Source organism: Rhinolophus sinicus, chromosome 14, assembly GCF_057876585.1.
Source record: "Rhinolophus sinicus isolate RSI-liver-muscle chromosome 14, RSI-T2T, whole genome shotgun sequence".
NCBI classification, from domain to species: domain Eukaryota; kingdom Metazoa; phylum Chordata; class Mammalia; order Chiroptera; family Rhinolophidae; genus Rhinolophus; species Rhinolophus sinicus.
This window is the reverse complement of record NC_142514.1, coordinates 94225718-94236984: the sequence shown is the minus strand read 5'-3', so window position 1 is coordinate 94236984 and position 11267 is coordinate 94225718. Positions and strand designations below refer to the sequence as shown.

At 50.2% G+C, this 11267-nt stretch overlaps 1 protein-coding gene across 1 annotated transcript; it reads left to right on the top strand.

Moving 5' to 3' along the window:
• The first annotated feature begins 363 nt into the window (after window positions 1-363).
• FOXQ1 (forkhead box Q1) lies at window positions 364-6705 on the top strand. Its single transcript, XM_019752350.3, has one exon. It carries the CDS (start codon window positions 4600-4602, stop codon window positions 5803-5805), a length of 1206 nt encoding a protein of 401 aa, XP_019607909.3. The 5' UTR covers window positions 364-4599; the 3' UTR covers window positions 5806-6705.
• The last annotated feature ends 4562 nt before the right edge of the window (window positions 6706-11267 follow it).

Sequence of the window (11267 nt, the reverse complement as noted above, 5' to 3'; positions counted from 1 at the left end):
AAATATTCAATAATAGGGGAGAACAAGAGAAACACACACAGAAACTCAGCAACCTGTTAGACAATATCAAGCAATCAAACATACACATAATTGGAGGGGTCAGATCAAGATGTTGGAAGAGGTAAACACTGTGCTTACCTCCTCTCACGACCACATCAAAATTACAATTAAACTACAAAACCTGAAGAATCACCTGAAGTCTAACTGAACCAAAGCCCTATAATTAAGGACATACAGAGGAAGCCACAACAAATGTTGTGGCTTCTTGCCATTGGTAGGAGGGGCAGAGACACGGAATAGGCTGGTCTCACAACCACATTTGATCAGAGTAATAGCTCGGCTGTAAAGCTCCCCACCCCACCCCCACCCCCAGCCAGAGGAGCAAGCACCAGTCTACCAAGTGGCCTTAGGTATTTTAGGAATTAAATTATTTCCTTTCCACATCAGTGTTTAGGAACTGGGGTAGTAAAGCACTATCAAATAACAGAAAGTCTTAAATTTGTAGATACTTGCCATAGTTAATTAAGTTAGTAATTGGTGTCTAGAAATAGATGCATTATCTTCCTTTGCCTAAAACCACTTCAGGGAGGCTCAGAAATCATGGAAATGTAAACTCATTCTTTGCCATTGTTTATTAACTTATTTCCCTGTGAATTAAGGGGCAAGGGACAAAATTAGCTAATGGGTTTTTTGTACCTACAAGTAATTTGGTCAGGCCCCACTACAGGCATTTATTATTAACCCGTCAATAGTAGACCACCTCCCAATAAAAAGGATTAAGAATTAGAGAACAGAAATCTCCCAGCATTTCTGGGGGATTTATGAACTAACAAAATATTACATATGATTTTTTTTTTTTTTTTTTTTGCAATGTCTGAGTTCTTCAACTGTTCCTAGACTTGAGGATGCTGTGGATAGAGGCGCAGAGAATGATGTACGTCCCCATGCATTCCCGGTTTTTCTTATATCTACAAAAGGTAAATGGCTTCCCAGCTGTAAAACAACAGTTAAAGATAATATACCAAAACCAACTACAAAGAGGAAGAGCAGTTTTATTCCTGATCGTAACTGAAAATAAATGCAGCATATTCCCAGCATGTGGCACAATGCAACAGCCATTCTCAAGGCAAGGACTGGGGATGCAGCAGTGAAGAAAAAAGACAAAACTCCTGTCTTCATGGGGCTCACATTCTAGTTCCTGGGGACCTTTTAGTCCTTTCCAGGTGGCCTAGTGCCAGCCATTCTCATGTGGGGCCTTACTTTCCAAAGTCTACTGCCCATCTCCCAATGCTCTAAGTCACCCTGAAATGTACAAAAGGCTTTCCTGCTGAGAATTCTCCCACCTCTACCCCACGTCTTTCCACCTAAACCTTTGTAGGCTGCAAACCCTGCAGACAGCAGCCCACAAGTGGCTGAGGCAAGGGAAAGCCTATCCCACAGGAGTGATTGGCAGGTCCTTTCCCTACCTGAGATCCTGGACTGGGATAAGGAGAGGCTACTGCTGTTGGGGTGGGGAGGTCACCCCAAGAAAAGGGAAAAGTGGGATGGGGTGTATACCTTCCTTGGTGATGACCAACACTCCTTCTGTCCACAGGAGGGGAGAAGTTGCTGGATATAACCCCGAACCCCAGGTTGCTCTGCAAGGAGAGCAACACCACCAAACCCCTCCCACCAGGCCAAGCATCCTGGGCTGCTGTAGTGGGGTTTGCTGGGAGTTCACGACAGATGGCCCCAAGAAGTCCCCAGAAGCAGAAATGCCCTTGCTATACGTTCCACCCAAGAAAAGATGCATACCAAAAAATTCTGCACAGGAGCTGAAAGAAAACGTCTTGTCCATTCTAATAGGCATCTTTTTACAGGCAAGAAAGGGCCAGCCACAGCCCCAAGGTCACGTGGTCATGTGTGAGTGGCATCAGGGCCTAGTGTGGTACACAATTTTCTTCTCTCCTCTCTGAACAATAGTCCTATCAACGGACTGAAGCTCTCTGGAACTTGTGAAACTTGAAGACCCTGGAGCAGCTGGGCTGGGGGATCTGGAGAGACTGGGGGGGGCGGGTATAGGAGAGTGTTGCCCCAGGGTGTAGGAACAGGTTGTAGGAAGTCATGCGGGTCTGGGGAAGTGAACTGCCAGCCTCCACAGAGGGCAATGTTGCTGCAAACCCTTTGGGTTGCATGGGGGCAGTGGTGTGGTGGTAACTGAGTGGCTTCAGGTCTGCGGGACAGCTCACCTATGTGGTCTCAAAGATGGAACTGGGAGTGGGCAGAAAGCCTTGGCCCTGTAGTCTCTCAGTGGCCGTCCCTTAGACTCTCGCCAATCTGGGCCTGCACCTCAACCAGTCTGGGTTTATCTCCTCCATAAAATAGGCCTTCTGTCCTCCTGTCTTGCCCACCTCCAGAGTTCAAACAAGGATAATATTCATTACGAGTGCCCATTATCCCTAGCCAAATCGATGCTCTTTTACCTGGCTGCTTTCTTGTCCCAGCTCACTCCCCTCTCCAGGTCCAAGGGACGGTAAACTCCCAGGGCTAGAGCTGAGCAGATCCCCTTCAGGGTGGCTCTTCCCCAGGAAAGGAGCCATTACCCCATGGCCTCCCCACTGGAACACGCAATAAATGTCAGTGTAATCTCCAAACGTGATCATTTCCTCAAACACAAAAATAACTGATGGAGCCTTCTCTGGGTCTGTCATTTTGCCCACCCCATACTACATGCCTTTAAAACTGCCTGAATAAAGATGGGAGATGATTGTGTATGCCTTCTACACAAATGGTGGAAAATAATAAAATAAACATCAAAGGTGAGCGCCACGTACTCGCAGTTTCGTAGCTATTCGCAACAAAGGCAGGAAAAAGGAGGAAATCTCACCGTGGAAGATTAGAAATGTACCCTCTGGGGGCCTGTGCGCCCCTCCCTGGAGTATAGACACCGAGTAGGGGTCAGACCTCAAAAGTCCTGGGGCTGAGAAAGGTCTCGCTTTTCCCGATCGTCTGACCCAGTGCTACTGAAACCACAGTGAAAGTCCTCAAGAAGGATTGGAAATGGCCGCAAACACGTCGTACTCTCGGCTCCCGCCCCCAGAGAAGACGCCCTTCCCGTTGTTCCTCTTGGAACCCACGAATAGCAAGGCTTCGCTTCTGGAGGCTTCCGCAGCGGCAAGCGCGCAGGCATAGCCCGGCATCCCGCGCCAGAAACAGCCGCCCCAGGTGAAGAGGGAACACTGCTGTTCTTCCCCAAAAGCCACCAGCCAGGTACAGAAAAAGGTAAAGAAAGGCAAAAGAAAAGTGAGTCTGAGGCCATTTAGCGAGCCAGAGTCAATGTCATCCAAAAAAAGCGTATACAATTTCAAGTCCAACATAATATTCATTAAAAAATGGAAAGAAGACAAAAATAGCCCTCGAAAAGGAATCGTAAGACTGGGCACGGCCTGTGGCTCCCGTAAGAGGCCAGTTCAAAGTGTGTCCGGTGCGGTCTCTGCAGTTCAGCACCTCGTCAGGGACGAGAGGCGTTTATTTTCGGAAGAAGCACCGTTTCACTACCAGAGAATCAAACACTCATCGCGTGCACCGTAGAAAGGCAACGGGCCTGAACAAAGTTCCTACTGCCTGAGGCCCAGAGCCTCCAGATGACCCCCGCCAAGCCCTCTTGCCCAAATCGCTCCAGGGCGCAGGGACCCCTCCCCCGCGGCCCCGCGCTTTTACCTGAGCCTGGGAGCGAGTGGGCGTGGCCGGCACACACGCACACCTCCAGCCGCGCGCACGCTCCCCATTGGCAGGAGGCGGAGGGCGGAGCCGGCCAGACCCAAAACAAACAACCTGCGCTAAGTCATTTTGGGGCCGCGCCGCCGCTTTGCCCTGACCTGGTGCGCGCCCGCCTGGGAGCCACAGCCCCCGAGGCCACCTCGTGCCCCCACCTCTGTGCCGTCGGTGCCCAGGCCCCGCCCCCGTGGAGTCGCCGCAGGGTTATATTGGGCCGAGCCGAAGGTGGAGGCAAGACCTAGCGGCAGCGGGCCAGAGCAGAGATGTTGCTCCCGAGGCCGGGGGCAGGAAAGCGGCTGCGGGCGCCAAGGCCTCGAGGACTCGGCTCCGCGGGCGCTCAAGGCTGAAGGCACCGGACCCTGCTCCGAGGGTGGCACGCATACCAGCCTTCACCACTTCCCTGCCCCGAGAACTCCTGCCCGGACCTGGGACGTCCAGTGAAGAAACCCTCCTGGTCTCCTGAACCGATAGCAGATGCGCATGCTTCTTCCCTCCGGCAGGAAATCCCAAGGCCCCTACTCCTGGGCACCAGAGGTTAGAACCGCACCCCTGCACGCATTCACCCCGAAGTCTCTTATCCTCGAACTGAAGACAGTGCCCACCCAACTCCTGCCTCTCCGCCCCTCTTAGTTCACCCAATAAGTACACCGCCTCCAAAGAAAAATTCCAGCGGAAGCGGTCTCTTCTACGGAAAAGTGACTAGCGCAAAAGGAGGGAGAGCTCCCGGGAAAGGAAGGCAAGGACCCCTGGCCCCGGAATCACCACCTCCGTCCCCGGCACCAGCTTCCCAAGACTGGGAGTAGGAAAAGGGTACGGAGCTGGGCAGGGACAGGGTGCGCCGGCATGAAGTTGGAGGTGTTCGGCCCCCGCGCGGCCCACGGGGATAAGCCGGGTGGTGACCTGGAGGGCGCAGGCGGTAGTAACGCGCCATCTCCGCTGTCGGCAGCTGGCGACGACTCCCTGGGCTCGGACGGGGACTGTGCGGCCAACAGCCCAGCGGCAGGCGGCGGCACGGGGGAGCTGGCGGGTGGTGGCGAGCGGAGCACGAACGGTGGTGAGCCAGCAGCGGAGGAGGAGGGGCGGGCAGAGGCGGGGGACGCGGAGGTGGGCGCGGCGGGGCCGGGAGCCGGGAGCGCAGGGAGCGGCGAGGGCGCGCGGAGCAAGCCGTACACGCGGCGGCCAAAGCCTCCGTACTCGTACATCGCGCTCATCGCCATGGCCATCCGCGACTCGGCTGGCGGGCGTCTGACGCTGGCCGAGATCAACGAGTACCTCATGGGCAAGTTCCCCTTCTTCCGCGGCAGCTACACTGGCTGGCGCAACTCGGTGCGCCACAATCTCTCGCTCAACGACTGCTTCGTCAAGGTGCTGCGCGACCCCTCGCGGCCTTGGGGCAAGGACAACTACTGGATGCTCAACCCCAACAGCGAGTACACCTTCGCCGACGGGGTCTTCCGCCGCCGCCGAAAGCGCCTCAGTCATCGGGCGGCGGCTCCCGCACCCGGGCTGCGGCCCGAGGAGGCTGCAGCCCGCCCCGCCGCCGCGCCCCCGCCGCCCGCGCCGGCTGCCCCAGCCTCGCCCGGTGTGGGTTCGCCCGCCCGCCAGGAGGGGCGCGTCAGTCCCGCGGGCAAGTTCTCCAGCTCCTTCGCCATAGACAGCATCCTCAGCAAGCCCTTCCGCAGCCGCCGCGACGGGGACACGGTCCCTGACGTGCGGCTGCCTTGGGGCGCCGCGCCCTGTCCGCCGCTGCCCGCATATCCTGCGCTCCTCCCCGGCGCGCCTGGCGGGGGCCTGTTGCCGCTCTGCGCATACGGCGCGGCCGAGCCGGCACTGCTGGGCGCACGCGGAGCCGAGGCGCCTCGGCCCGAGCCGCACCGCCTGCTCGCGCCCTTCTCCGCCTCCGCCCCTGCCAAGCATTTCGGAGGCCCGGCGGCGGGTGGCGGCGCGCACCTGTACTGCCCCCTGCGGCTGCCCGCGGCCCTGCAGGCGGCCTCGGCCCGCCGCCCTGGCCGGCACCTGCCCTACCCCGTGGAGAAGCTCCTGGCCTGAGCAGCGCCGGTGGGCGACTTCGGGGAACGCAAAGTTCAGGGTTTTGCACTTCTTGTCCAGAGGAAAGGAGACTTTGAAGAAAATTCTCAATCAAACGTGCCTTAAAGCTACAGAATTTTTGACAGAAATGTTTTAACTTAGTCCAGAATATTTCCTTCGACTTTTATAACTTTACAGAGGACCAAAGCAGTTTTTCATAATTGTTTGAGTTTCATGAACAAGCATGTCCCTCTCTCCCTTTAAAAAGATTTTCCCTCTGTTCTTACTGCCTAGGCTCTCCCTTATTCCTACTGTTTTTGTCTCACCTTTCATTGATTTGTCCCTAACAAAAAAGAAAAAAAGCACATCAGGGAACCATTCCGTATGATAAATGATATGACTACTGTTTGGGGTTTATTGGGCCCCTGTTCCGTGTACTTATGTGTCATTTACAGGTATAACTGAATGTGAGAGAGGTGTCAGAGAACCTTCAGTCATTTCTCTGCTATTGACCCAGTGCTTCACTGTGCCAAAAGATATGTATATGTATATGTATATGTATATGTATATGTATATGTATATGTATATGTATATGTATATGTATATGTATATGTATGTGTATAGTTGGGGTTTGTAATTAAATTATTTATATATTTTTGAAACCTGAATTGAAAATGTTGCAGGCAACGGGCTACAGCTTTATTAGTGGTTCGGTAATCTCTAATGGTGGTCTCCTTGGGCCAAGCCATTCCATTAAAGGAAAAGTTAACATTATGTATGTGGGGTGCCAGGTGCCAGGACCACTGCCACGTGAAAGCAAGCGTGATTTTTATTTTTAATATTTTATTTGTGTACATATTAATGTATAAATTTTATGAAACCCAAGCATAGTGCTTATTTTTTAATAAAATTCACAACTGACTGTGGTGATGGGCTGGAGATGGAGAGTTTTTAACCCCCACCCCCCAAAAAATAGGTTTAGGTTTGAGTCTCAAGAAACTTCCTGTGGGGGTCAAAAGATTTTCCTGAATGATTCAATAAAGGCAGAAGCAGTCAGCAGGTTTCCTTACCTGCAAAATTGCTGTATAGAACTCCAGAATGGGATTTCCATCAATGGGATTTCTTAAAACTTCAAACCAATGACCTCTCCAGAGTTATTAGAACAAATCATAAGGTATGTGCCCCCAAGAATCCTTTAGTAAACAAATTGTTAACAAGCTTATAATCAAGCAGATATTTTCAGGTAAATTGGTTCTGATTAGGGGCTTAAAAAGCTGGAAACAATCTTGACATAGGACTATCTTAACACACCAAAGACTTCTTCAGGGCAATTTTAAGAGTAACTTAAATGTCAGTGTTTTTGTCAAAATAAAACTTTGTACCTTTTTAGAAATGCAAAAAGTACATTTGGGTGTTAATCCATCGTAGTGTTTCTTTTCACTCTCCCCTTTTGTATGAAGAAAGTGTTTGTAGATGTGGGGCTGCCAGGCCTATTGCAGTTGTGATCTGAAGAGAAAATGCCAGATGGATGGGTAAAGATAATTTCCCATATTAAAAATGGAAGGTTTCGATCAGATGAAGTACTAGAAAAGTGTGAACATCTGTTTCTCAAATTCAAAAACAGTGGAGCTCTAACAATTTATGAGTTGCAATATTCTAAAGAGCAACACAAACAATGAGAAATTCAGAGACTGGAAATTTAGGCCCCATTGTTGTTCCTACCATTCTTGGGTAGATCTCATCTCATCCAAGAGGATAATTTGGGATCAACATATTGTGAGGTAGGGAAAGAAAGTGAAGTTTACTTGAGGATGTTGCCTTTCAGCAGGAATGGGGGGGAAAGTCTAGTTAACAAGAAACAAGTCTTGACTGATTTGGGTTGTATCTACATAGTAGTCAGGAAGAGTGATAATAATAGGGTTGAATTATGACAAAAGGTAGGCATTTAAGTGGAGATTTGCACCCCCAAGGCCAATAATTAGACCAGAAAATAAAACTGAAACAGAGGGAAAACAGAGGGGACAATGAGTTGAAATGATCAGAACCCATACTCAATTCTTTGTTTTTCTCTTGGAAACACACTCTAAGATTGAAGGTGAGGGGGCAGTCATCAAACTCATCTTCCCAACTCTGATGCCAGTAGACGTTTCCCTCCAACTCTGTGCCTTGTCTCCAGAGCAAGGTGCTGCTTTTTATGTCAGTTTTATAAAGCCACTATTTTTATTGCTATTTTGGTACGGGACGACAGGTCTGCAAATGGAGATTTTCAGTCGCCGCTGATTTATGTTGAAGAACACAGCACAGCAGTGTAAAAAAGGGAAAGGAAAAGGTGATGTTTTTTGAAATCACAGCTGTTCTCTCCTCCCCTCAAAAAATCCTTCCTTCCTAATGAACACTCCGGAGTCTGCGTCCGGTTGACCAGGGTCCCCACCTTCAACTTCTGGTCCCCTTCAATGTCTCCCCACGTACTGTAAGGTTTTCTAGAGAATGGTCAGAGTCGCATGAACTTTGCGCCCCTGTTCGGTGCTCCGTGACCAAGCTCCTTACTCCCACGACCCAAATGACAAAATAAAACTGAAACGGGGGAACAGGGGGCCTCGGTGGGCGCGGACAGCGAGGAGGGTCCCAGGGCTCTGTCGCCGTCTCCCGCCTCTCCTTCGCACTGTTCGCCCCCTCCCCCACCCCCAGCAGTTTCGCAGGGTGGCGGACGCGCAGAGGGAACCCTACGAGCTCCCGTTTTTCTACAAGAAAGTGGAAAGTTGCACCGACGCCTTTAGTTCCAGTTCGCGGGAACCACAGGTCGATACGATGATCAGGGCTTTCAGCGATGAGGTCCAGTCGTGCTCTCAGGACCCGGGCCTCCAGCTGCAGCCACCGCGGTGTATCTGCCCAGAAAACTGAATTCCTTGGAGGTGCGGGAAGAACGCTCCGCGCCTCGGGCGGCTGGGCCAAGGTCAGGGCCTGTCCCTCCTCCAGCCCCCGCCCAACTCCTTCCACAGCCCGCTCCTTTCCCCTAACCCACTTCACCCTCCTCCCACAGCCCACCTCTGTCCCTAGCTCCCAGCTCGCCCTTTCCAGAATGTGAATCGTGCTGGAGCTGAACCTCGGCGGCGGCGGGGGTCAAGGGACTGCTGAGTCGGGGTGGGGGTCTGTTTCATTTGGGAAATGCCCTTTGATAAAGGTCAGGCTTGCCTGAAGCCAAGAATGAGGGCTCCTTGAGTCGGTTTTCAAAGAACACCCCTTCTGGCACCTGCGTTGGCACTTTGCAGTCCCTTATTCCCTCAACCCCCTAGAAGACTCCTCCAGGCCTCGGTGGACAAGTGGGGGGACAGAAATGCACAACCGCGACTCCAGCTCCTACTGAGCCATAGGCGACAGTGCACACGTCCTCCCCACAACAAGGGGTGGAGTCTACTGCCTTTGGGAGCTGAAAACTTCTCTGGATGGTGACACACAATATTCTGATCAATCTAAATCCCCCTTTCTAATGTAGAAGACGATTTATATAAATACTGGAAGCATGGGGCTGGATGGGGGCTGCGCCCTGGTCCTGGGCCCTGTCTCCGCTCAGTCGCCTGTGTGTAAGCCAGCGCAGCAAACAACTGCACCCATCTCTTGGACGGCTTGCTTCAAGTCCCTTAGCTTATGGATGACCAACCTAACTAAGATTCCCTTAGACTTGTAAGTCACATTCTTGATTCCACATGAATTATAACGGAGGGAGAAAGAGAGGGGGGCGGAGGAAAGGGCACAGAAGGGAAAAGAAAAAACTCAGGGGTGGCTGGCTAGCTCAGTTGGCTAGAGCGTGGTGCTGGTAGCACCAAGGTTGCTGGTTTGATCCCCACATGGGCCACTGTGAGCTGCACCCTCCTTAAAAAAAAAAAAAAAAATCAGAGAAAGTCTCACCCCAAACAGATAAAGATGGATTGCTCTAGGAGCACCCCAGGTTGAACTCCTTGAGCTGGAAGCATGCCTAAGGAGAATTACCTATGCCCTCCCTGGTTCCACTATTGCACAATTTCACAAACTTGACATTTTTCTGCCTCAGGGAATGTGTGTTCACATACAAATACAAACTTAAATTCATTGACTGTCTTGGATAGACCCTAATCTTATAGATGAACAACAGGGGCCCATGGAGTAGCTTAAACACTCCTTTGTAGCAGACCCATGTGGAAACCAAGATCCAGTTCAAAATTCTTTCCACTATAAAACAATTATCTGGGTAATTCAGACCAAAACAAACTTTGGCCTGAACTTAGTTGAACTATGCAGATAATTGTCTCAATTCACTTTTATTACAATGGTAGGCAGATTTCCCAAACTGGTAAGAATTTATTCCCTCCACACCCCCATAATTGTCCTTTTCTAGAAGAGGCTACGTCCAGCCCTTGCCTGAGACATCAGGTGTGGGGTGTCTTAGACTTTTTAGCTTCAGTGTATGGGGTAGTGCTCATGCTACCACAGTGGTAGCACCACTTTCTCTCACTTCTGCTCTGCGCCAATTACAAACCCCTGCCAAGGGTAGCAAAAGTCTCTCTATGCTGAGAAAGAAGGGTCTACTGAGGCCTGGGTGTGACTCAGCAGTCCCTGCTCTCTGGTGACAAGCACTAACAGGCGGGTGCTCACTGAGGCACACCTCTCCTACTTTCCCACACCAAGCCCAAACTAAAAACGGTCCCTTTCTGACACTGGAAAGAAACTAGAGCTTCTTATAATTTGCCTTCCATTTTTAGCTTCTAAAAAAATGCTTACTCAAAGCACCCACGTGACTGACAACTTTCTTAGATAGTAAGGAACTTTGTTGGCATTACACATACAAAGATACTGCTTCTCTGTTTAACTATTTTTAAATTCTTTAAATCATAATAGCTGAGCTTTGCCTTGGTTCTAGAAATTAGACCCCAAAGAGTCCTCCAGTAAATATTTCCTGTTTTCAAATACCACAATACTTCTTAACAGACTTGATAGTTCTCTAATGAAGACATTAAACTTTTGTTATGCTTTAACAACATAATTTGTTAATTCTTAATGTTGTCAGCAAATGGGTCTAATAAGTATCTTCTAAGATCATGATCAAAAACATAAAAATATAACGTTGACCGGATTCTAGGTCCTCTTTCAAATTGGCAAAGATTCTGATGTCACAAAATGCTGGTTGTTGTGCAATAGTTTCTGCTGCAATTGTATCTGTTCAGCATTACTAAGATGGACGGGTGATTAGAAGCAAATGTTGTTCCTGTCATTTGCCAACTTATACACAGAAGAGAGAACTGTATTAACCTTCGCTTTTGGTGAACTACAGCCAAACATAAACATTAACATAATATAACATTTCCCTTACCACTCCAGGACCCTCTTTGCTGCTCATTCCAGAAACAGTTTAACTCAGAAGACTTGCCATAACTGAGCCCTTTTATCACAATTGTTTGGAGCCCAAAATAATATATGTATTCAACATCATTGACATGTATTTGTTTTTT

What these genes read in the sequence shown, in the direction of transcription:
- FOXQ1 (XM_019752350.3), top strand. Translation starts at nt 4,600, where the DNA reads ATGAAGTTGGAGGTGTTCGGCCCCCGCGCGGCCCACGGGGATAAGCCG.